Genomic DNA, 23,973 nt, shown 5'->3' with positions numbered 1-23,973 from the left:
CAGGCCTCTGCCCTAGGATTACATTCTGGTGGTCCCTGCGGAGGTCTACAGCTCCAGCTACCTCCGAGAGGAGCCCCTGGACAAGTCCTATGACTTCATCAGCCACTGTGCGGCCCACGGCTACCACATCAGGTGGGGCAGCACCACGGTCCAGGGTGGGGTCCGGGGTGGGGTCCAGGCTGGGCGCTGTCCTCACCACCTGTCCCCCAATTTAGCCCCAGCAGCTCATCCCTGTTCTGCCGAAATGCCGCCGCCTCCCTCTCCCTCTTCTACAATAACGGGGCCTGGCCTTGTGGCTGCCATGAGGTGGGGGCCACAGGGCCCTCGTGTGAGCGCCTTGGGGGCCAGTGTCCCTGCCGGGCCCATGTTATTGGCCGCGACTGCTCCCGCTGTGCCACTGGCTACTGGGGCTTCCCCAACTGCAGACGTGAGTACCACGGTGCTCAGGAGACCGGCCGCTGTGAGCGCTGGACCCCGAGGGGCACTTGCTGGTGGAGTGGGGTGTGCTCGGGAACGTGGGCAGACGGTCAGCAGAGGTTCTGGGGCTGTCTGTGGACCTCCGGCAGACAGCGGGCCTGCCCACAGGGTGCCCCTGGCAGGGTTGTCCAGAAGGCTCCAGGGACTGGCAGGTTGCCTGCAGCCCCCGGCCCTGGACGTGGACTCTAGGCAGTTCCTGTGTGTCAGAGAAGCTGTCCTGGGCACAGGGGCCCAGCAGGGGCAGGACTGGCATGGTCCTGAGGACTGCAGGTGGGCCTGAGTAGGGCAGAGGGCTCAGCCACTTGTGTCCCCCTGCAGCCTGTGACTGTGGTACCCGCCTGTGTGACGAGCGCACAGGCCAGTGCATCTGCCCCCCACGCACGGTGCCCCCGACTGCCTGGTCTGCCAGCCCCAGACCTTCGGCTGCCACCCCCTGGTGGGCTGTGAGGAGTGCAACTGCTCAGGGCCCGGCGTCCAGGAGCTCACCGACCCCACCTGTGATGTGGACAGTGGACAGTGCAGGTGAGCTGGGAGGGCCTGGCCTTGGGCAGTCGTGGGCCAGGAGTGACACTGCCCTTACCAGTGGGGCCGGTGTACCCTGCCCCCCCAGCTCTGGGGGACACTGTCCAGACGGGGACCCTATGAGCTCTTGCACATGGGCAGGGTGAAGGAGGCTCAGCTGCTTCTGTCCACCGGCAGGTGCAGACCCAACGTGGCCGGGCGCCGCTGTGACTCCTGTGCCCCCGGCTTCCACGGCTACCCCCACTGCCTCCCCTGCCAGTGTCACGAGGCAGGGCACGGCACCCAGCATCTGTGACCCCATCACAGGCCACTGCCACTGCAAGGTGAGCAGCCACCAGGCCCCTGTCTTGCACCTCTTGGCCGAGAGGCTGTCCTCGGCCACATCCTTGGGTGCTTAGAGCTCCCTGGAAGTTTTGTGGGTGAGGGGGTGACAGTGACCCTGGGGCCAGGACGACTGACCCCTGTTGCCTCCTCCTCTTCCCCAGGAGAATGTGCAGGGCCCACGGTGTGACCAGTGTCGCCTCGGAACCTTCTCCCTGGAGGCTGCCAACCCCAAGGGCTGCACCCGCTGCTTCTGCTTCGGGGCCACAGAGAGCTGCAGGAGCTCCGTCCATGCCCGCCACGAGGTACCACCTGGGGACCAGGACCGAGGCTGGCACCTCCTTGGGGAGGGCATACATCCCTCCCCAGGGGGACTGGAAAGCAGGGTGGGGCCACGCAGTGGGCATCCACCTTGGGTGACCCACCGTGTGCCCACAGTTTGTGGACATGGAGGGCTGGACTCTGCTGAGCAGTGACCGGCAGGTGGTGCCCCATGAGTGGCGGGCAGCGACGGAGCTGCTCCATGCAGACCTGAGGCGCGTGGACGACACCTTCCCCGAGCTGTATTGGCAGGCGCCCCGCTCCTACCTGGGGGACCGGGTGAGCAGAGGCACTGGGCCAGGGGGTGGGCAAGTCAAGGGTGGCCGTTTCCTCTGGAGGCCTGGGAGGGGTGGTGAGGTGTTGTCCCAGGATGCCCCCCCTTGGTGAGGGGCACCTGAATGCTGGCCTGTTGCGAGAGAAGAAGCCAGCAAGGGGCCAGCCCATGGCAGGACTGCTGTGAGAGTGTACCTGGCCCAGCCTCAGGACCACTCGCCAGTCTGTGGCCAGGGTCTAGTCAGGTGGTCCCCTCTGTCCTGCCACCAGGTGTCGTCCTATGTGGGACCCTCCGCTATGAACTGCACTCAGAGACCCAGCGCGGTGACATCTTCATCCCCACAGAGAGCCGGCCAGATGTGGTGCTGCAGGTAATGACACGGTGGACATGGCCAGGTGAGCAGGAGGGTGGGCGCCAGCTGCTGGCCCTGACCCAGCCCACGTGTCTCCAGGGCAACCAGATGAGCATCATGTTCCTAGAGCCGGCGTACCCCGCACCGGGTCATGTTCATCGAGGGCAGCTGCAGCTGGTGGAGGTGGGTGGCGCTGGCCTGAGACCCAGCGCGGCACAGCGGGCCCAGGGCCACTGCACCCACCCTCTAATGCAGAAGGCCCCAGAACAGGTGGCTGGGCAGGCAGGCTTCCTTCCCGGTCACTCGTGTGACACTGTCTTGCTGCTCCCTGGTTGTGACGGTGACGGGCTTCCCACCCTCAGTGGCCAGCCGGCTCCCTCCTTGTTTCCTCTAAGGCTCCATGTGATGGACAGTCCTCTTTAGTGCCCCAAGTGGACCCATTTTTCATGTGCAGTTGATGTTTTGGTGTCCTGTTGGAGGGGACGGAGGGAGGTCAGGAAGGCCTGGGCCTGCGTCCTGTTCTAGAAGCGCAGCCCTTCCCTGCACCTGAGCGCCTGGTGTACCTGGAGTGGCCTGGAGTGGCCTGGTGTGTGCTGTGAGGGAGGGTCCAGTGTTGGTTCTGCAGAGTGCGTCCTGTGCAACCTCCTCCTTCCTGTCCCTGTAACTCGTGTGCATCTGTCCCGCCACGAGGGTCCACCCTAGGCTCCGCCCACTGGTGTGGCCCACTGGGGTCCTTTCTCGGTGCTGCAGGGGAACTTTCGACACCTGGAGACCCACAGCGCTGTGTCCCGGGAAGAGCTCATGATGGTGCTGGCGGGCCTAGAGCAGCTGCAGATCCGTGCCTTCTTCTCACAGACCTCCTCGGCCACCTCCCTGGGTAGGGTGGTGCTGGAGGTGGCCAGCGAGGCAGGCAGAGGGCCTCCGGCCAGCAGCGTAGAGCTGTGCATGTGCCCAGCCAACTACCGTGGGGACTCGTGCCAGGTAGGCACTGGGGGCGGCTGCCCCTGCACACACCTCCCCCTGAGCATTCTCCCTGTCTGTCCCCACGCTGCCTGCTGGCCCCTGTGCCTGCCCGTGTCAGCTGTTCTCCCGGCTGTCCACGCCCATGCCCCTGCACACAGCTGCTGTGGATGTGTTCCCTGGGCGCTGCCCCCGCCAGCCGTCCACCCTGCGTCACGTCCACCTGTTCTGCCCCACGTCTTAGCCACTCCTCTCACCTGTCCTCAGTGGCACCTGCCCCTCCAGGGGCTGATGTCTGGACACTCCCTGGAAAGAGATACTCTGTGCGGAGGGCCTGGTCACCAGCCCCAGTGCCCAGCTATCCCTGAGCCGGTGCCTCTGCCTGGCCCTGGGGACCAGCGCCACACACTTGCCCTGCCTCTAGCTGCCCAGGCCAGCCTCTGACCCCGTGGTGCCCATGCTGTGCCGGCAGCCTCCCTGCCCGCCCTCTCCCTCGCCCATCTCCAGTGCCCCCTGCACTCCCCCAGGAATGTGCCCCCGGCTACTACCGGGACGTCAAAGGCCTCTTTCTGGGCCGCTGTGTGCCCTGTCAGTGCCACGGCCACTCGGACCGCTGCCTCCCTGGCTCTGGCGTCTGTGTGGTGAGTAGGCCAGGGAGAGGGGCTTCCACTGAGGGCCCGAGGGCAGCGGGGAGGACCCTGAGCCTCTGGGACAGACAGTCCGGGGAGGAGGGCCTGGGGCCTCCACTGTGCCCACTGTCCCTTTGCCCTAGGGCTGCCAGCACAACACCGAGGGGGACCGCTGCGAGCGCTGCCAGGCGGGCTTTTGTGCGCAGCAGCTCAGGGGACCCCACAGCCCCCTGTGTCAGCTGCCCCTGCCCCCTGGCAGTACCTTCCAACAAGTAAGTGCCCAGCGCTCCCCCTGAGACCCCCCGCCTGGCTCCGGCAGCCCCTCAGAACCCCGTGTCTCCCTGGTGAGGCTCATGCTGCCCCCTGGAGGCCCAGGGCAGAGGCCCAGGGCAGAGGGTGGGCCCTGAGGTAGGGCTGCTCCAGGGTGGAGGGGCAGGCACACGGTGAGCCACTGACATCCTTACAGCTTCGCGGAGGGCTGTGTCCTGCGAGGTGGCCGCACTCAGTGCCTCTGCAGACCTGGTTATGCTGGAGCCTCCTGCGAGCGGTGAGCTGGGGGTGGGCCACGCGTAGACCAGGCTGCTCCTGGGGGGCCGCGGACACTGACCAGCCCCCCATCCCTAGATGCGCACCTGGCTTCTTCGGGAACCCCCTGGTGCTGGGCAGCGTGTGCCAGCCCTGTGATTGCAGTGGCAACGGTGACCCCAACGTGATTGTCAGTGACTGCGACCCCCTGACTGGGGCCTGCCGCGGCTGCCTGCACCACACCACAGGGCCCCGCTGCGAGCGCTGTGCACCAGGATTCTACGGCAACGCCCTGCTGCCTGGCAACTGTACCCGTAGGCCCGGGTGGGGACGCGGGGTGTACCGGGGCCGGGCGCAGCTGGCACTGGGCCCCCTGGGCTGGCAGGGTCCCTTCCACCTCATGGGCAGGCCCCTCTCACGGTCAGCTTCACAGTCAGTCCCCACAGTTCCCCTGCGTCCAGGGAGGGCGGCCTGGGCAGGGCTCAGGGAGGAGGGCCAGGTCAGACAGCGAGCTGGTGGCCGTGGGGTCTGAGCAGCCTGGGCCAGTCGGCAGGGTGGCGATGGGCATAGGGCCTGGGGGTGGGGCCAGGGCAGCTGTCACAGCCACCCTTCCGCAGGGTGTGACTGCTCCCCCTGTGGGACCGAGACCTGTGATCCCCAGAGTGGGCGCTGCCTCTGCAAGACAGGTGTGGCTGGGGCAGCGGCTGTGACCGCTGTCGTACTGCTGCTGGGAGCCGGGAGCTCAGGGCTGGAGGCGGGTATTGAGGGCATGCAGGGCTGTGACCACAGCCTGTGCCATAGGAAGGACACTTTGGCTTTGAGGGCTGTGGGGCTGCCAGCCTTGTGCCTGTGGACCAGCTGCAGAGAGCTCCAAGTGTCACCCCCAGACTGGACAGTGCCAGTGCCAACCCGGGGCCGGGGACTCCAGTGCCGCGAGTGTGCCCTGGTCACTGGGGGCATCCAGAGCAGGGCTGTAGGCGTAAGTATGGCCAGGGGCCAGTGGAGGGCATATGAATGGCCAACACCCTGAGGTCAGGGAGCCCTGTTCACCTTGACCTCTCCACAGGCTGCCAGTGCCCAGAGGGACACTGTGACCTGCACACAGGCCGCTGCACCTGTCCTCCAGGGCTCAGTGGGGGAGCGCTGTGACACCTGCGGCCAGCAGCACCAGGTGCCCGTGCCTGGCGGGCCCGGGGGCCATGGCGTCCACTGCGAAGGTGTGTCCCACCCTGCACCTCTGCCCTGTCTCTGTCCCACCCTGCAGTTCCACCCAGCAGAGTGGGAGTCCCAACCTCATATGGACTTCGCTGTGCCAGGGACCCCATGCCCGTCCTTAGGTCTGCTGAGTCCTCCTGACCCCCAAGATGGCCTTAATTGACCTGGGACCCATACCGACCTTGGATCCCTATTACCTGGACACCTCCTGCCCAGCTGAGACTCTCGTCCCAACTGACCCCAGGGGCACTGTTGTCACTGCCACTTCTCTGGCAGACCCTTCTGGCTCCATGTTGACCTCTGACCCTGTCCCTAGCTCTGGTGCTGATCCCTTTCTCTGATGACCCCATGTCCTTGCCATAACCCCAGACCTCCCACCAATCCTGGGCCCCTGTATTGATCTTGTGACCCTGGCTGACCCATGCACTCCGTGCTGACCCCACGATCTCTGGCCCCTTGCTGCCACAGTGTGTGACCACTGCGTGGTCCTGCTCCTGGATGACTTGGAGCGGGCTGGCGCCCTCCTCCCCGCCCTCCGTGAGCAGCTCCAGGGTGTCAACGCCAGCTCAGTGGCCTGGGCCCGGCTGCACGGGCTGAACGCCTCCATCGTGGACCTACAGGTACCACACCCCTCCAGGGCCCCTCCACGGCCCCTCCAGGGCCCCGCAGGGCAGGCACCCACTTCCTGCTCCCCACAGAGCCAGCTCCGGAGCCCACTGGGCCCCCGCCATGAGATGACACAGCAGCTGCAGGCCCTGGAGCAGCAGAGCACGAGCCTTGGGCAGGACGTGCAGCAGCTGGGTGGCCAGGCAGGACCCCGGGAGACCCCTGGCCCAGTCCCCTGGGGGCTCACCTCTTGGGGAGACTCTGGGAGCCTCCAACACTTTGCCGCCCCAGGCCATCCCCTGTGCCCCTGTCCAGCCCCGCCCCTCCCCACAGCAGGGCTATGGGCTGAAGGACATGTCACCCACAGGCTGCAGGAGCCCGAGACTGGGCAGGCCAACTGCTGGGCACCACTGAGGCCACCCTCAGCCGGGTGCAGGTGCTGCTGGGGACCCTCCAGGCTGTGGACCACACCCTGAATGGTAGGCTGGAGCCCAGGCTGGCTGCCTCAGGGTGTGCGCCCTGGGTCTGCATCTGAGCCTGGCCTTGAAGTGCCGCGGGCAGACTGGAGGTGGGGAGTGTCGGGAGGTGGGCGAGGGGCTGACCTCACCCAGCCTCCCTGGAAGAACCTGGGTTGACAGTCACCCTTGCAGACTGGTCACACGTGAGATCTGAGACTGGGAAGTAGCCCCTGAGCTCCCGACATAGGAGCTGCCCCAGCCAGAGGGTGGAAAGAGGGGCTTTCAGCTGCAGCTGGTCAGCGACCAGGAGTCGGCTTCGACGAGGGGCAGCAAAGGCAGCTGAGGATGCAGGCTCAGCAGCTGTCGGGGTTACTGGGCAACAGGCCAGCCGCAGGACCTGCAGCCCCCTCCCTTGTAGAGTTGGCATCCCAGATGGGCCACCTGTCACCAGCCAATGCTTCAGTCCCGTCGGGTGAGCAGCTGCACCAGACGCTGGCAGAGGTGGAACGGCTGCTCCAGGAGATGCGGGCACGTGACCTGGAGGCCCCCCGGGCAGTGGCAGAAACTGAGCTAGCTGAGGCCCAGAGGCGTAAGTGTGCTGGCCCCCGTCAGGCAGGACTGGGAAGGGGCAGGGACATGACCTGGGAGCCCGGCTGAGGTCAGTGTGGACTGGCACTAGGCAGGGACCAGGTGAGGACTAAGGGTCACGAAGGAAGCTGGCTTCCAGAGTGACCGTCCTCACACCCCTATGTCGGCCAGTGCTGGCCCGCATCCAGGATCAGCTGACCAGCCGCTGGGAGGAGAATCAGGCACTGGCTACACGCACCCGCAGTCAGCTGGCCCAGCACGAGGCCAGCCTCATGGACCTGCGTGAGGCCCTGAACCGGGCAGTGGACACCACACGGGAGGCTGAAGAACTCAATAGCCACAACCTGGCACGCCTGGAGGAGGCCTTGGTGAGAACCTAGCCCTCCCCCTCCCCCCAGCAGCCCTCCCCCTCCCCCCCAGTAGCCCTCCCCCTCCCCCCAGCAGCCTTCTCCCCCCACACGCATCTTTTAATCCCATCCTCCCCCAACTTTTCCTTCAGCAACGGAAGCAGGAGCTGTCCCGGGACAATGCCACCCTGCAGGACACTCTGCAGGCTGCCAGGCACACCCTGGCCCGTGTCTCTGAGCTTCTGCATGGCATGGACCAGGCTGAGGAGGTTAGCACAGCTGTCCTCTTGGCCCTTCCTGCCCAGGCTCCTGTAGGGCTGCAGCCTGAGGCTAGTTTGGGGGCTCACTTGTATAGAGAGCGCGGCCCTTGGGCAGGTGGGCAGTGCATAGGTCTCAGGAGGGTCCCACTGAGCCCACCCACCCCTAGGACCTAGAGCACCTGGCTGCCAACCTGGATGGGGCCCGGACGCCACTGTTGCAGAAGATACAGACTTTCTCCCCAGCGGGCAGCAAGGTGGACTTGGTGGAGGCTGCCGAGGCCCACGCACAGCAGCTGGACCAGCTGGCCCACAACCTGTCCAGGTGCGTGGTCCAATGGGGAGAGCCCCAGTTTCACCTGGGGATGCAGCCAGATCTCCCTGGGGGAGCCAGGCCTCCCTCAGCCCACAGGAAATCAGGGTCCAGCCTGGCAGGAAGCAGCCGGAGAGGCAGAGGGTTCACTTAGATGCCCTTTGATCCCCCTCCCCGACCAGCATCATCCTCGGCGTCAACCAGGACCGCTTCATCCAGAGGGCCGTGGAGGCCAGCAATGCCTACAGCAGCATCCTGGAAGCTGTGCAGGCTGCGGAGGTGGCCGCGGGCCAGGCTCAACAGCAGGCCAGCCGTACGTGGGAGGTGCGTCCCCAGCCCTCCCCTCAGCTCAACCGGAGCCCCCTAGCCTGCCCACCTCCCCTGCAGTGTGGCCTGCACCTGTTCTTGTGCCTGCAGGTGGTGGTGCAGCAGGGCCTGGCAGCTCAAGCCCAACAGCTGCTGACCAACAGCAGTGCCCTGGAAGAGGCCGTCCGTGGGCAGCAGCAGAGGTTGGGCCTGGGTGAGTGCTGGGGTCTGATGCGGACATCCAGACTCTTTAGAGCCCCTTGGCTTCTGGGCTGCGTCTGTGTGGGGTTTGAGGTTGCTAGAGTGTGGCTCAGGGTGAGTGGGCTCTGCTCCACCTGTCCATGTCCACCTGAGGGCCCCACAAAGCCTGCCGTCCTCGGGGTGTGCGTGGGCCAAGGAGGCGCAGCCAGAGAGGGTTGAAGCTGGGCCCCACGTCCGGGTGGCTGTCCACCTGGGTATGTGTGGCTTGGTCCTGGGGTCTTGGGGGAGGGCTCCCCAGTGCTGAGCTGCCTGTCCCACAGCACGGGTCACCCTGCAAGGTGCCAGGACCCAGCTCCACCATGTCCAGGCCAAGAAGGACCAGCTTGCAGCGCAGATCCAGGCCGCCCAGGCCATGTTGGCCATGGACACAGGTACTTGGTCACTTGTCCTGCCGCTGCTCCTGTCCCTTCATCGCCATGGTGCCCAGGCAGGGGTAGATGTTGGGTATCATGGGAAGGGCGTCCTGGGGGCTGGGAGCAGCTGGTCAGTCTGTGAGCACAGAGGCCAGAGTGGGGCCAGTGGGGCTGGAGCTGTGGGTCTGGCGAGGGCCTAGGAGGTGCAGTGGCCAGGTGGGAGGGTGGAGGGCACGCGTTCTGGGTCGGGCGAGGCGGAGCCTGTTTTCAAGGGTACTGAGCTGCAGGGTGTGGGGACCAAGTCAAGCAGAGGGGCTTGGGAAAGCCGAGCCCAGAAAGTGCTCAGCCGGCTCCTGCCAAGCGTGCCCTCTGCAGATGGGACTGCGGAGAAGATCAGCCATGCTAAGACTGTGGCCAGAGAAGCACAGGACACAGCTGCCCGTGTGCAGTCTCAGCTCAAGGACATGCAGAGGAACGTGGAACGGTGGCAGGGCCAGTTTGGGGGCCTGCAGGGCCAGGACCTGGGCCAGGTGGTGCTTGACACAGGCCGCTCAGGTGAGCAGCAGTCCGTGGAGCTCCTGGGGTAGAGGGAGGAGAGCAAGACTCTCAGCCCCGCCCTGCCCCACAGTGTCCACCCTGGAGAAGACTCTGCCGCAGCTGCTGGCCAAGCTGGGTGACCTGGAGAACCGTGGAGGGCACAACGCCAGCCTGGCTCTGTCTGCCAACATCGGCCGCGTGCGGGAGCTCATTGCCCAGGCCCGGGGTGCCGCCAGCAAGGTGGGTGGGAGTCCCAGGACCCGGCGGGTGGCCAGGAGACCAGGTGCTGACCACTGACTTTCCCGTTCCCACAGGTCAAGGTGCCCATGAAGTTCAATGGGCGCTCTTGGGTGCAACTGCGTGCCCCGCGGGACCTTGCTGACCTCGCCGCCTACACTGCGCTCAAGTTCTACCTGCAGGACTCGGAGCCAGCACCGCCGCCCGGGCAAGATGCTGGGGACCACTTTGTGTTGTACATGGGCAGCCGCCAGGTACTGGGCAGGGGAGAGGGAGAGAGACTGGGCTGGGCATCAGGTTGGCAGTAGGTGGAGCATGGTCCCTGCCCCAACTGTCCTTCCACTGCCACCGCAGGCCACTGGAGACTACATGGGCGTGTCCCTGCGCAACCAGAAGGTGCACTGGGTGTACCGGCTGGGGGAGGCCGGGCCTGCGACCCTCAGCGTGGAGCAGAGCATTGGGGAGCAGTTCGCAGCTGTCAGCATGGACAGGTGGGAGGCCCGCAGCGGGGCCAGGACCTCCACTGCCGTGCAGGCCCATTCTCACACTCACCTCTGTCCTCAGGACCCTCCAGTTTGGCCACATGTCTGTCACGGTGGAAAACCAGATGGTCCACGAGACCAAGGGGGACACGGAGGCCCCTGGGGCAGAAGGTCTGCTCAGCCTGCGGCCTGATGACTTTGTCTTCTATGTGGGAGGGTACCCCAGCAATTTCACGGTAAGCCCAGCCCAGGCTCAGGGAGCAAGCCAGCAGCTCTTGCTTTTGTTGCCCTGGGAAGTTCTTCTCAGTGTTTAGCCTCAATTCATCATACTGTAGTCTGAGTTCCCATCAGTGTCTCCCAGTAGGGAGTGTCACTAACTGTGTGCTGTGCCTACAGCCCCCTGCACCTCTCCGCTTCCCTGGTTACCGGGGCTGCATTGAGATGGACACTCTAAACGAGGAGGTGATCAGTCTCTATAACTTCGAGAGGACCTTTTTGCTCAACACAGCCGTGGACAAGCCGTGTGCCCGGTATGTGGGGCCTGGTCTCACCTGCACCCACCCACCCACCCACCCACCCACCCTCCACTGACCCCGACCCTCTGACCTGCAGCTCCAAGTCGACTGGGGACCCATGGCTCACAGACGGCTCCTACCTGGATGGCACGGGCTTCGCCCGCATCGGCTTCGAGAGGCAGCCAAGCAGCACAAAGCGCTTTGAACAGGAGCTTCGCCTCGTGTCCCACAGTGGGATCATCTTCTTCCTGGAGCACCAGGCACGGCCCAGCCCCAGCCCTGCCCCAGCCCGGCCCCCTTGCCTCTGTGCTGACCCTCCCTCTACCTCCAGGGCCAGTTCCTGTGCCTGGCCGTGCGCGAAGGCAGCCTGGTGCTCCTCTTCGACTTCGGCGCTGGGCTGAAGGAGGCCATCCCGCTGCAGCCCCCGCCCCCACTGACTGCGGCCAGCAAGGCGGTAAGGCCAGCTGGGCAGTAAGGCCAGCGCGGGGGGGACAGGTGGGCTGGTGAGGACCTGCTCACAGCCACTGCCCCTCCAGATCCAGGTGTTCCTGCTGGCCGGCAGCCGCAAGCGCGTGCTGGTGCGCGTGGAGAGGGCCACGGTGTTCAGCGTGGACCAGGACAACGCCCTGGAGCTGGCCGACGCCTACTACCTGGGTGGGGTGCCTCCAGAGCAGCTGCCCCCGAGGTGACCATGGCACGGGGCTGGGGCTGGAGGGAGGGGCGGCCCCCGGAGCCCGAGGTGCCTGACCGTGCCGTCCCACAGCCTGCTCGGGCTCTTCCCCTCCGGAGGCTCCATCCGCGGCTGCGTCAAGGGCATCAAGGCCCTGGGCAAGTACGTGGACCTCAAGAGGCTCAACACCTCGGGCATCAGCTTCGGCTGCACCGCGGACCTGCTGGTGAGCGCCTCCCCGGGGTGGGCAGCCTGGCTCCAGGCCTGGCGGGCACTCAGCAAGCCCTCCACAGGTGGGACGCGCGGTTACACTGCACGGCCACGGCTTCCTGCCCCTGGCCCTCCCCGCCGTGGTGCCCCTCACCAGCGACGACTTCTACTCTGGCTTTGGCTTCCGCAGCACCCAGGACGACGGCCTGCTCTACTACCAGACGTCCCCGGTGAGCTCGCCCGGGGCCCACTCCTGCTCCCACCTGCTGTGGGGACTGGCGGGTTGGGAGTGGCTGGGGGCAGTCTGGGCACGTGGCCTGCTGGCTCACCTGGCCACTGTCTGCAGGACGGGTCCTGCCAGGTGTCCTTGCAGCAGGGCCACATGGTCCTTCAGCTTCTGAGAACAGAGGTGAAGACGGACGAGGTCTTTGCTGACGGAGCCAGCCACTACGTCACCTTCTACCGCAACGGCGCAGAGTGAGCCCGCCTGCCGCGCCTCTGCCTCCGCGGGTCTGGGCCAGGCCAGGGGGGCAGACAGGCCTGGACACCCCACACTCTCTCCCAGGCTTATGGTCTACGTGGATGACCAGCTGCAGCCGACGATGACGCACCAGGGACCCAGGCTCCCCACGCCCGAGGGCACCCCGCAGCTCTTCCTGGGAGGCCAGCCTGAGTCTGGTATCTTGCCCAACTTCAGTGGCTGCATCAGCAACGTTTTTGTTAAGCGGTGAGCACGTGGGGCGTGGGGCGTGGGGCGTGAGCCGCTGGGCCACCTCCGCTGCTGACGCACCTGCCCCACAGGCTCCAGGGGCCGCAGCGCGTGCTCGACTTGCAGCAGAACCTGGGTGGTGTCAACGTGAGCACGGGCTGTGCGCCAGCCTCCCCACGCACCCAGACCCTGGGGCAGGGACCACGAGGACTGCGGGCCGCGGTGTGGAAGGTGGGGTATCCAGGGTGGCATGTGGGCAGAGCTGGGGTGGGTGGGCTGGTGGCCCAGGCAGGTTGCCCTACATCCCTGTCCATGTCCCCAGGCCTCCCACCCCAGCCGTCGGCCCAGCCAGGGATCTGCCTGCATGCCACCCCTGCGTCTCGGAACCATCCAAGATGCCTACCAGTTTGGGGGCCCCCTGCCTAGTCACCTGGAGTTTGCGGGTGTCCTGGTCCCCCAGAGGTAAGGGCTGGCCAGTCTGGGTGGGTGCGAGGGGCTGCCAAGGCAAGGCTGACACCGGGCTGGGCTTTCAGGTCCCGCATCTCGATGCGCGTCCGCCCCGACGCCCCCCGGGGCCTCCTGCTCTTTGCTGCCCCCTTGACGGCTAGCAGCCCTTCCCTGGCGCTCTTCCTGAGCCGCGGACACTTGGTCGCACAGACAGAAGGCCCTGGGCTCCAGCTCCACGTCCAAAGCCGCCAGCGTTTGCGGGCAGGCCGGTGGCACACGGTGGGTGAGGGAGTCTGAGAGAGGGGACTTGGGAGGGCTCAGGAGCACCCCTGACCAGCTCTGCCTCCCCAGGTGTCTGTGCGCTGGGAGGCGAGTCGGATCCGGTTGCTGGTGGACGGGACCCGGGCCAGGAGCCAGAAGGGACGCCCCCAGAGGGTGACAGCCCCCTGGTCACACACTCTCTTTGTGGGGGGCCTCCCAGTTGGCAGACACAGCCCCAAGCTCCCGGTGAGAACTTTGGCCCTCACCCTGTCCTGGCCTCACCCAGCTACTGTCCCCTGCTGACCCCAGCCACCTCCTCTTCACAGGTGGCCACCGGGCTCAGTGGCTGTGTGAAAGGACTGCAGCTGAATGGGGAGCCCCTGGGGGACCCCACACAGATAGTGGGGGTCACCCCCTGCCCCTCAGGCCCCCTGCAGGACGGCCTCTTCTTCCCGGGTGGTGGAGTCCTCACTCTAGGTTTGTGGGGACGGCAAGGCCCCGGGGGGTGCTGGGAGGCTCTGGGCGGGCCCTCCTCTCCCACTGCGGCCTTCCTACAGACCTCCCGGAGGCCACCCTGCCCGACGTGAGTCTGGAGCTGGAGGTGCGGCCCCTGGCAGCCACTGGCCTGGTCTTCCACCTGGGCCGCACCCAGGATGCCCCCTACCTGCAGCTACAGTTGTCCAAGGAGCAGGTGAGCAGGGCTGCTTTAGAGCTGCAGTGACACTCAGGGGGACTGGCGTGGCAGCCCCTGACCTGTCCCTGACCCCAGGTCCTACTGCGGGCAGACGACGGGGCAGGCGAGTTTGCCACGTGGGTGACACACCCCACTGTACTGTGTGACGGGAAGTGGCACCGACTGGCAGGTGAGTTGGCTCCTTCATGGCCAGGGAGCTGGGGTGGACTCAACAGGGGCAGCTGGAGAGCCTGTGCCTCAGTTGGCACTGAAGGGAGGGCAGGGCGGAATATGGCACTCAAAAGCTGGCCCTGCAGCCATCAAGGGCGGGAGCATGATCCGGCTGGAGGTGGACACACACAGCAACCACACAGTGGGCCCCTCGCCGGGCACCCTGGCTGATGCCCCAGCACCCCTGCACCTTGGAGGCCTGCCTGGTGAGTGTGGCCTCAGCCAAGTGGGGGGACCTCCCTGCTGGGGCAGAGGTGAGCGGGCGGGCAACCACGGGACTTCCTGCCACCCCAACCAGCCCTCCTTGCCCTTCTGCACCTGCCCCAGAGCCCACAGCGACAGCGCCTGGACGCCCCACCTTTCAGGGCTGCATGAGGAAGCTGATGGTGAACGGGCTCCCCACTGCTGGAACTCACTCTGTGGGGGTCCAGGGGGCCGTGGGGGGCAGGGGCTGCCCTGCCTGGTAGTACAGACCTCTCCCCAGGCTGTCCCTGCTGCCCAGCCCCCCTGCCCATGCCTAGCGGTGTGAGTCTGTGAACCACTGTCCTTCTTAAAAGCAAAAATTAAACGTTGTTAGCTCAAAACTGAAACTGGAGTGATGCATGTCCTGTAGGCAGAACATGGCGGGGTCTCCCCGGGCACAGAGACCAGAGGTGGCAGGTAAAAGAAAGGACCTTTATTTATCAGTAAGTCTGAAGGGAGGAGCGGTGGTTGCGCAGGACCCCAACCGCCACCAAGGAGCAGGAGCACGCGCGGCTGCACACTGACCCTGCGCCCCCCCCATAACTTAATCTAGACTCATGTCCTCCTCCTCGTCCTTCTTGTCCTTGGCGTCGCCCTCCTTCGGCTCTGATTTGGCGCTGTTCTGCATGGCTTTGGCAAACGCTTCCACATCTGAAACGCATTTCAACAGGCCACTGACCCTCCCCCAGGTCTGCCACCCAAAGGGACAGAGGTGAAGGAGGAGAAGCACTCACCACCCTTGTTGGCGGCCTCCACGGCCTCCGCTGGAAGGCCGAACTGGCACATGAGGGGCCCCAGCTGCCCCGAGGCCAAGGCTGCGCTGAACATGCCCAGGGCCTGCAAGGAGAGTCCAAGCTGAGTGGGGGGTCGGGGCTGCGCCCCTAGCAAGGCCTCGGGGCCACCTCGCTGGCTGCCAGCTCTGTGGGTACGTCCTCGGGGCCCAGGGCCTGGCCTGGCTACCTGCTGGAACTGGGGCGAGGTCAGTGTGTTCTGGATCTCCTCTGCCGTCTGGGGCAGCGACTCCCCCGAGGGCAGGTAGGGCAGCAGGCGCTCCTGGACGTCCGCGTTGGCGAGGATGGGTGCCATGATCTCTGGCGTCAGCACGCTGGCCAGGTCCACTAGGGCACAAGCGCACAGCCCTCAGTGGCCCGGTGCTGGCTGGGCACCCACGGCGGGCAGCAGGGGGCAGCAGAGCCGAGACTCGTGTCCAGGGCCCAGGCCTTGGCTCCGCCCCACACTGTCCCAAGCCAGAGGGGCTCCTGTGGCCTTACCTTGCTGGCTGCCCCCCGGCCCGGCCGGCACGCTCATGGTAGCTAGGATACTCTGGAGGTCGCTCAACTGGATGGGCTGGGCGGGGCTGGCTGCCGCGCTGGTCCCAGTACCCGAGCTGGGTGCAGGGCTGGGGCTGGTCGCTGCGGCGGCGGCTGGGGCAGAAGGGGCTGGGGTGGCTCGGGTGGAAGAGGTGGTGGAGGACGGGGTGACCGCTGCTGACTGGCTCCGGGAGCTGGGAAGAGCGAGCGCTGTGCTGGAGCAGCGAAGCCTGCCCGGGGCCACCATCCCTGGCAGGAGGCTCCCCGCCATGCCCATCTGTCCACCCCATCATTACTGACGGCAACTGCACGGCGGGCAGGGTGCTCCAGGCTCACCTGGACGAAGAGCTGCTCGCAGGAGGCCCACCGCTGCCCAGTAAGCTGGCCAGGCCCGGCCCAGTCAGAGCCCCAAGCCCACCTACAGGAGCAAGGAGACGTGTGCTCAGAACTCCCCTGACCCCAACCCACCTACAACAGAAAGGGAGGTCGGAGCCAGCTGGGGTCCTCCCTGGTGGCCTGGAGGGCCTCTCCCCCCCCCAGCGTCCCCTGAGCCCCGCGCACCCCCCACCCCCCAAGGTAAACAGGCCCTGCCCGGGTGGAGCTGGGCAGAGAGCCGGGGCCTCACCCAGTCCTCCGAGGCCGGCTGGTCCGATGAGCTGCATGAGCTGGCTGTGACTCATGTTCCCCAGCAGGCTCTGCAGGCCACCCTCACCTGGAAAACACAGGGCTCAGATGCGGGGCCTCCTGTGGCTTTGTCCCAGGCCCGCCTGGCACCGTGACGCCAGGGGAAGTCCTGAGCCCAGCTTCTCCCTGGAGACTTAAGGACAGCATGCTAACTCAGAACTCCTGGTCCACTGAACACCACTGGCCTGCACGGGTGGCATGGCGCCTTACCGCCCAGCGCCGAGAGCTCGTGGCCCCCACTCCCACTCGCGCCCAGCGCCCCGGGCATCGGGGGGTTGTTCAGGTACTCGTTGACTTTCCGGCAGTGCTCCTCATCCTGGTCGGTCTTGGGCTCCTGTGGGGAGACCACGCAGCGCAGCTGAGCCACCCAGGAGGCGCGTGCCCTGCTGCCTGCTGGACCCTGCATGCACAGCAGGAGCCCTCGGCCCCAGCTTAGGAGACGGCACCCCCAGAGTGGCAGCAGGGTCTCGGCACTCTGCCACCTGCCACTGACTGCTGAGCTGGAGGTGCCCAATTCACAAGGGACACCACAGCTCGGACAGCACTTAGCACCGACTCGGCATGGTCTCCTCCCCTCCAGCTGGGCCTTCCCAGCCCCCAGCCTTGCCCACCAAGGGAGCTGGGAGAGGGGCCCAGGGTGTCTCCAAGCACCCACTACAGACCTTGCCGGGCACAGGGGACCCAGGTACTGCCCCGGAGGCACAGGGCAAGACGTACTAAATGAGTCAAGTCAAGAATAAAGGCAGTGACGGAGGGGCGGGGCAGGGCTCCGGAGGAGCGCTCCCTGGCACGCGCGAGGCCCTGGGTTCCTGGGTTCCCGGGTTCCGTCCTCAGCACCAACCACAGGAAAATAAATGAATACAGACCTTGTGTCCAACCCACTAAAAAGGGACAGACACCTGGCAGGACTCTGGGTCAGTCTGCACCAGCATGGGAGCCCCACTCACCGTCCCCCCTGGCCCCCAGGCACAGCTGAGCAGTGGAAGGCCCCTGTCAACTGCAGCCACAGCTGCTGCTCTCTGGACAGTGCTGGGAGGGCACAGCCCACAGTCTGCAAACGGACACGGCCACCTATGTCTGTCCAAAAAGGGGGCATGCAGGCCCTTCCCACGCCCGACCCAAGGAGCAGACCCGCAGGCCCACGACGACGCCAGGTCCAGGTCACCTGTGCAACTCCGCCTGCAGGAGCTCAGGACAGGGACCTGCACCAGGGCCACCTACAGTGGTAGAGCCAGCAGTGGCTCCCCGACTGGATGGACCCAACAGCTGTGGCACAGGAGGCCGCGGGAGGATGTCCCTCTCCTCCAGCAGCAGCAGGGGGCTGTGTGGGGCCTGCTGGCCCTGCATCCCAGCCCAGCCTGGGCAAGCTGGCAAGATCCTGCCTCAAAATGAAAGAAAGGGTGGGCGTGGCCAGAGCACAGCCTGTCAAGATACCTCAGGGAGCCAAGGTCCTGCTGGTCTGCCCAGCCATGTGCCTCAGGGCTGAGAGACCCTCACTGTCCCCACACGCTCAACCAAGCCCCACCCAGACTGCCAGCGCAGCACCAGGCAGATGCGGGCAGCGTCTGTCTAACCTGACAGTGCCACCTGACCACCACCACAGAGCAGGCAGGACTCAAGCCCTCCCGAGTACCTGCATCCAGAAGAAGAGCCGCTTGGACCCAGCCTTGAACTTGAGCACGTAGACCCTCCCGCTGGGGCACTGAGGCACGCGCTTGAACTCACAGTCGTCAGGGAAGATAATCAAGTCCTGGCGACCACAAGGGGGCCAGGGAGTCACACACCTGCCCTGCCAAGGCCCAGCCTCTCAAGAATCCCTGCACCCCAAGAGGGCGGGCCTCTCCAAGCCCCTCACCAGCAGGTCTCTGCGGGTGCATGAGCCAGGGTCAGGGTGAAGGGCAGGGTGCTAAGGGCCAGGCGGAACAAGGCCTCCAGATCCTGAAGGACACTGGGGAAGGCGCTCCGAGCTGGGACAAGAGGTGACTGGCTGGCTCTGATTGTAACAAAGAGCAGCCTGGTGTGAAGACAAAGCTCCCTACACAGAGCCCTCCTGGCCGTCCAGAGCGCCAGGCAGCTGACCTTAACGTTCAAAGCCAGGGACTGGGTCTCGGATGTGTCACCAGTGACCAGGGTCGCTGAGGCACATAACCCTATGTGGTGGTGTGGCTGGAAGCAGCACCAGACAGCAAACCCCAGCAGATCCCTCCAAACCCGTGTGTGCCCAGGGGACCCCCACTGCCATCCAACTGCCTGGGCCTCGGGCAGCTCAGGCTGGCCGCACTTACGTCTTCCACGGTCCCAGATGTCCTGTCCTTCCAGCAGAAGTGAATGAGAGAGTCGTCTGTCTGCTGGATGTACACGAGCCCTTTCCGCTTGTCTGGAGTGACAGTAGTGCCTTTCAACGACATTTTCCCTGCCCGAAACTCCACCAGATACTTATTGGAGGACCCCCGAGAGCCTGGCACCAGGCTTGGGAACAGCGCGCCTGAAGTCGTCATCCTGAAAAGCAAAGACGGGCACGAGGCCCAGCGAGCTGCGGGCGGGCACGGTCCCGGAAAGCTAGCCGCCGCCCCCCGCCCCAGTGTCGGCCAGCCCCACGGCGCCCGGCCAACGGGCCAAGACCCAGGCCGGGCCTGCGGCTTCTCGGCTTCTCAAGTGCACCCAAGCCGCGCCGCCCCTTCAGCCCGCGCGCCCCGCGACGTCACCGCCCGCACTCGCGGGCCTCGCCGCGTCAGGCCGGGCAGGGAGACCCGCTGGCCGTCTCCGCGGGGCACCGCCTCGGGGTGCCGCGCGGCTGCCCGCGTCCTGCCCTCTCGCCGGGCCGGGGCGCCCTCGCGGCGGCAGGCCCGTCCGGCCACCCTCGTCCGGCTTCGCGGAGGCCTACAGAGCCCTCGCCAGCCGGAGCCGAGCCAGAGGGGTCGCGCGTCGAGCCCGCCGCCCGCCACCCGCGCCCGGCCCGCCCCGCACCTGGCTGCGCCCACCCTTAGCTAAGAGGCGCCGTCCGGGTTCGCTCTTCCTCTTCGGCGCCTGCCGGGCCCCGCCGGAAACCCGCTCTCGGCCCGCCCCGTCCGCGTTCTGGCCGCCGATTGGGCCCCATCAGCCCCTCGGCCGGATCTATCCCGCCCACGATTGGTCCACTCGGCCGTCCGTTTTCCCGGCCCGCCCCGGCCCGCCCCCGCGCCGGCGGCTCCCTTCCGGCGGAAGCGCGGTCCCGGGGCGCACGGGCCAGAGAGGCCCCTATTGTTGCTGTGTCATAGGGGAGCGGCGGCGGCCCCTGGCGGCGGCGCCGGGAACGGCGGGCCGCGAACCCTGGGCTCCGCGTCCTCACCCCGGGAGAGCCTCACCCCGGGAGCCGGTGGCTCTGCGCCGCTCTCCGTGCCGCCCGCGTGCGGGTGCGCCCAGCTGTGCGGGCCTGGGGCAGGTGCCGGCAGCGGCCACCAGCCGACCCTGCGGAGCCACCGCGCCAGGCCCGCAGGAAGCCCGCCCGACCCTCGTGCGTCCTCAGCTACGTTCCAGGGCCTTGGACCCAGGAGGCGCGGGTGTCGCCACGGCCGCACGGTGGCCTGAGCCGTGGCGGCCGACGGACGGCCGGGTGCCCTGGAGGGGGCGGCGCGCCTTTCCGCGGCCCGAGCGCCCCGCCGCGCCGCCCTCCGCTCCTGCCATGGACAGCGGGCGCGGGGCCCTGCGAGGGAGCCCTGTGAGCTGACCTGGCTCCAGAAAGAGCCCAAGCGGGACGTGGCTGTGCGGGCAGCGCCCTGGTTCAGTGCCCGGCGCGGAAAGAAGGGTCCGTGCAGAGTGGGCCAGTGCCCTCCCAGCCCGGCCCCGAGTCGGTGGCCCCGGTGCCATCTGTCATTTTCTGGGTGTGCCTGTGTGACACTTGTATGTTCTTCAGCTTTTCCTGAAAAGTACTGATCCGCTCGACGTTGCTTCCGAGCTGTGTCCACCTCACATGGCCCTGGCGCGGGCGACTCAACCCCAGCTGTTCTGCTGCGGGAAGGAAGCGCACCTCCTTCTCCGGTCGTGGTGAACACAGGCATTTGCTTCGTTTTTTTACTACAGTGTTCCAATTTTAGGTCAAAATTTAACTGATCTAAATATTCACTATTTTTTGTCTGAGAAAATAGCTGTTTTCGTTATTATGATTATTATTATTGTACTTGGGATTGAACCCAGGGGTGCTTTACCACTGAGCCACATCCCCTATTTTGAGACAGGATCTCCCTAAATTGCTTAGGGCCTCACTAAATTGCTGAAGCTGGCCTCAAATTTGTAATCCTTTTGCCACAGTCTCCTGCTTCCCTAGGATTCCATCCTGTGCTACCATGCCTGACTTCACTCAAGCTTAGCTTAGACTCACCAGAGGTGGGTCTGTGGTCCGCATTGTCTGCAATGCTGAATATCTCCAACCCAGGGCTTCACTTACCCAGAGAAGCTTTCTAACACTGAGCTACACCCCCAGCCCTACTTTAAATTAGTTAATATTCTTAATGTCTTCCTCTTAGTCTTTTAAAAATATTTTTAATTATAGATGGACACACAATACCTGTATTTTATTTAGGTTTTTTTTTTTTTTTTTTTAACAAGGTGCTAAGGATCAAAGCAGGGCCTCACATATTAGGCAAGTGCTCTACCACTGAGCCACAACCCCAGCCCCCTTCCTCTTAATTTCTAATATGGTAACTATCAATAGATAAAGCCCACATGAGCAAGAGTTCTTTGGGGGTCCTCCCTAATCGTGTGTGTGGTGCTAGGGATGCAACTCAGGACCTCACACCTGCTGTGTGAACTGTCAGCCAGTAAGCAACACCTCCAGCCTCTGTGATTTTTAAGAATCTACAAGTGTCCAGAGACCAAAGTGGCTTGTGCCACATCACTGACCCAGTGTGTTCATGCAGGACAGGGAACAAAGTGAGGCGACCCCGCCTGGCTCTCTAGGCATGTGGCCAGCAGGCAAGTACCACTTGTTCAAAGTCATAAAACTAAAATGTGCCACCAGCGGCTGTAGCCAATGCCACTCTGCAGGATCCAGAGTCCACCCTGCTTCCTCAGGGCCATGGGCACCAACAGCCCTGGCCACCAAGGGCTCTGGAGTCGGGATTTGCTCCAAAGGAGCAGGAAGCCTGTGGCCAGGGCTTCAGAACGCAGAACGCATCATGCATGCTTCAAGAGGTGTTCCCCTTTCCTCCTGTGGACACTACAGTGAGGGGTGAACAGGCATTAAGGAGGCTGTGCCAGGGTCCTGCCTCCAGGAGGGTGGCTGTCCTGGACTGGCAGGGGGCCTGGGCACAGCTGTGGCTGGTAGGCTCTCGGCGCCCCCTGCTGACACAGTGCTGTCAGGACTCCTGCACCCTGGGGGCACCGGGGGCCTGTGCAAGGAGGCTGCCTGGGAGACTGGGGATGATGGTGTCTGCAGAAGCAGCTCTGCCAAGTCACCCTTGAGCTGCAGGGTTCAGACTCACCCATCAGATTTTCCCAGGAAGTCTCTGTTAGTCCCGTTTGACAGCCCAGGGCTGGGGCAGAGCCCAGAGGCAGAGCACTGCCCAGCATGTGCGTGGTCCTGGGTCTGATCCCCAGCACCTCAAAACGACAAAACCCAGCCCCCACTGCAGAGAGCAAGCCCCCCGCTCTGGGTACCCTTGGTGAAGGAGGGCAAGCAGCCACACACAGGACGCAGCCTGCAGCTCACCAGAGCTTGTCCAGACTGCCAGGGCAGCATGGCGGGGGGAACAGGGCTCCCCCACGCTCCTCCATGAGGGGAGTGCAAATTATGCCTCACCCTTTAGAATGGCTACAAGCAGGGGAGAAAGTGCAGGTGCTGGGGACCCCCAGCGGGACCTGGGAGACACCTTGGCAGGTGTGGGCTTTTTCTTAACACTTTTATTAGCAGACTTGAGTTCCTAGAGCAATTGTAGGCTCCCCGCAGAACTCAGCAGAAAGCGCAGACAGTCCCCACTGCCCCTCCCCACACTGCCACCTCCCCAGCTCAGCACTCTGTCACACCGACACCTCCCTGGGACATGGGGCCATCGCCCACATCCATATTTACATCATGTTCACCTTTAGTTTATGCTACTGTAGCAATGCCCCAGACAGAGGTACATGGAACAGAAACTCGCTTCCAGCAGTTCCGGAGGCTGGAAGTCCAAGGGTTCCATGTCTGGAGGCGGCTCTCTGCTTCCTAGATGACCCTGGTGGCAGAGCCCTCTGGAGGGGAGGAACACTGCACCTCCACATGGGGCAGGCACAAGAGCTGTCTCCTCCCTCAGGGCCTCATTCCCTGCCACACGGGAGGGGCCCTCTCCTCAATCCCATCACATTGGTCATTAAGCTCTAATACATGAATTTTGGAGGGACACATGGAAGCCTGGCAGCTTGCACCTTCCAGGGGTTCTGACACTTTATAACAGCGTGCTCCCACGGCTAAGTCTTGCACCGCTAAGTCTCGCACCGAGTCCACCGCCTCCTCAGTCCCTCCCCTGAGCACTCACTCAATACTTTTCACGTATTGGTGGTACTAGGGGTTGAACCAGGCCTCAGGTGCGCTAGGCAAGCTGAGCTACATCCTCGGCCCTTCTTATTACCAGCCAGGGCCTCGCTAGGTTGCCCAGGCTGGCCTAGGACGTGCCTCCTCCTAGCTCGCCTCTCGGGTCCCTGGGATGACGGGAGTGGCCGCTGTGCCCAGTGCCCCAGGTTTCCGTGGTTGTGTCTTTTCTGGAATGCCACATAGTTGGAATCAGACAGTGTGGCCTTTTCTTGCTGGCTTCTCCCAAAGACATGCGTATGGCTTCCTCCATGTTGCTCGTGGCTTGGAGGTGCGTCTCTTAGCACGGACCAGCACCCCGCCATCTGGGTCTCCTGCTGAGGGTGTCCTGGTTGCTCTGAGCTTTTGCAATGATCATGAAGCCCTGTAAGCATCTCTGCGCAGGCGTCACATGTTCGTGGGTGACACCAGCCTGGATTCTGTGGCAGGAGCACGTCGGGTTTCCTAAGGAGCTGGCTGGGATCTTCCAAAGCTGCAGGACACTTTGCACTCTTGCTGGCTCAGCTGAGAGCCACCCTCCACTTCCTGTCAGCGCTGGTGTGGTGGGTCTCCACATGGCCTCAGCCAGGTGTGTGGAGTCCTTCCCTGAGGCCATCTGTGACTGGCCGTGACTGCTGCCTCCTGTGCACCTCTGACACGGCGGCAGTGCTGTGCTGTTCGTGGTGAAACATCCAAGGCCCACGTGTCCCAGCTCGTGCCGCCTGGGTATTTCCCCAGAGAAATGAAAACAGGGGTCTACACTAACACCTGCACACAAATGCCTGAGGTGACCTTTTCCACAACTGCCCCAAGTGCAAAACTCCCCACATATGCATCAAGGTGCGTGAGGCGTGGCAGGACACCCTGCCAGCCCACATGCTCACGGCAAGCCAGATGTGCCATCCCGCAGCTGGACTGTGGCAGGGAAGAACCCCTGGGACCAAAGCCATCCTGGGGGGCCAGGGCTGGCAAGGCCTGAGACCAAGGGCCCCGTGGGGCTCGCCACAGGTCAGACTGGGGGCAGCTGGGGCGTGAAACCCTAATGGCCTGCTGAGGGCAGTGACATGCTCTGCGAGGACAGCAAGACACAGCAAGTGTGTCCTGAGAGCAAAGCCTCCAGAGCCCGGCCACCGGTGGACAGCTGCCCCACTTGGCTCAC

The 23,973-nt window shown here is 64.8% G+C and overlaps 2 protein-coding genes across 3 annotated transcripts in view; one reads left to right on the top strand and one right to left on the bottom strand.

Moving 5' to 3' along the window:
• The window catches only part of Lama5 (laminin subunit alpha 5), a 17,992-nt gene extending 3,345 nt beyond the window's left edge, over positions 1-14,647 (top strand). The window contains 55 exon segments of the mRNA XM_077800185.1: positions 17-132; positions 216-427; positions 796-867; positions 870-999; positions 1,177-1,270; positions 1,272-1,322; positions 1,485-1,625; positions 1,759-1,928; positions 2,192-2,285; positions 2,367-2,450; positions 3,018-3,248; positions 3,755-3,868; positions 4,000-4,056; positions 4,058-4,128; positions 4,323-4,403; positions 4,481-4,695; positions 4,999-5,099; positions 5,183-5,207; positions 5,210-5,296; positions 5,299-5,319; positions 5,322-5,360; positions 5,448-5,515; positions 5,517-5,598; positions 6,065-6,216; positions 6,295-6,405; positions 6,570-6,681; positions 7,079-7,249; positions 7,420-7,616; positions 7,748-7,864; positions 8,023-8,177; positions 8,348-8,489; positions 8,583-8,685; positions 8,993-9,103; positions 9,461-9,640; positions 9,714-9,862; positions 9,937-10,113; positions 10,214-10,350; positions 10,424-10,577; positions 10,738-10,871; positions 10,954-11,116; positions 11,188-11,310; positions 11,393-11,541; positions 11,620-11,752; positions 11,820-11,966; positions 12,083-12,213; positions 12,302-12,463; positions 12,538-12,676; positions 12,768-12,907; positions 12,979-13,171; positions 13,244-13,399; positions 13,480-13,630; positions 13,711-13,844; positions 13,923-14,016; positions 14,144-14,263; positions 14,385-14,647. Of these exon segments, the coding sequence (XP_077656311.1) occupies positions 17-132; positions 216-427; positions 796-867; positions 870-999; positions 1,177-1,270; positions 1,272-1,322; positions 1,485-1,625; positions 1,759-1,928; positions 2,192-2,285; positions 2,367-2,450; positions 3,018-3,248; positions 3,755-3,868; positions 4,000-4,056; positions 4,058-4,128; positions 4,323-4,403; positions 4,481-4,695; positions 4,999-5,099; positions 5,183-5,207; positions 5,210-5,296; positions 5,299-5,319; positions 5,322-5,360; positions 5,448-5,515; positions 5,517-5,598; positions 6,065-6,216; positions 6,295-6,405; positions 6,570-6,681; positions 7,079-7,249; positions 7,420-7,616; positions 7,748-7,864; positions 8,023-8,177; positions 8,348-8,489; positions 8,583-8,685; positions 8,993-9,103; positions 9,461-9,640; positions 9,714-9,862; positions 9,937-10,113; positions 10,214-10,350; positions 10,424-10,577; positions 10,738-10,871; positions 10,954-11,116; positions 11,188-11,310; positions 11,393-11,541; positions 11,620-11,752; positions 11,820-11,966; positions 12,083-12,213; positions 12,302-12,463; positions 12,538-12,676; positions 12,768-12,907; positions 12,979-13,171; positions 13,244-13,399; positions 13,480-13,630; positions 13,711-13,844; positions 13,923-14,016; positions 14,144-14,263; positions 14,385-14,524 (6,933 nt within the window). The 3' untranslated portion in view covers positions 14,525-14,647.
• Positions 14,648-14,718: 71 nt separating this feature from the next.
• Positions 14,719-19,361, bottom strand: Adrm1 (ADRM1 26S proteasome ubiquitin receptor). 2 transcript variants are annotated; one of them, XM_026407853.2, is made up of 10 exons: positions 19,276-19,361; positions 18,580-18,793; positions 17,928-18,044; positions 16,505-16,628; positions 16,236-16,322; positions 15,947-16,028; positions 15,572-15,804; positions 15,261-15,418; positions 15,035-15,137; positions 14,719-14,951 (listed from the first exon to the last, which is right to left on the bottom strand). In XM_026407853.2, the coding sequence occupies exons 2-10, from the start codon at positions 18,790-18,792 to the stop codon at positions 14,845-14,847; spliced, it is 1,224 nt and encodes a 407-aa protein (XP_026263638.1). In that variant the 5' UTR covers position 18,793; positions 19,276-19,361; the 3' UTR covers positions 14,719-14,844. The 2 variants fall into 2 exon arrangements, with proteins under 2 accessions (XP_026263638.1, XP_026263637.1); XM_026407852.2 differs by having other exon boundaries at positions 19,262-19,348.
• Between the last annotated feature and the right edge of the window lie 4,612 nt (positions 19,362-23,973).

Source organism: Urocitellus parryii, chromosome 6 (assembly GCF_045843805.1).
Source record: "Urocitellus parryii isolate mUroPar1 chromosome 6, mUroPar1.hap1, whole genome shotgun sequence".
NCBI classification, from domain to species: Eukaryota; Metazoa; Chordata; class Mammalia; order Rodentia; family Sciuridae; genus Urocitellus; species Urocitellus parryii.
Note: the sequence above shows the minus strand (reverse complement) of the source record. Positions and strands in the feature narration are given on the sequence as shown.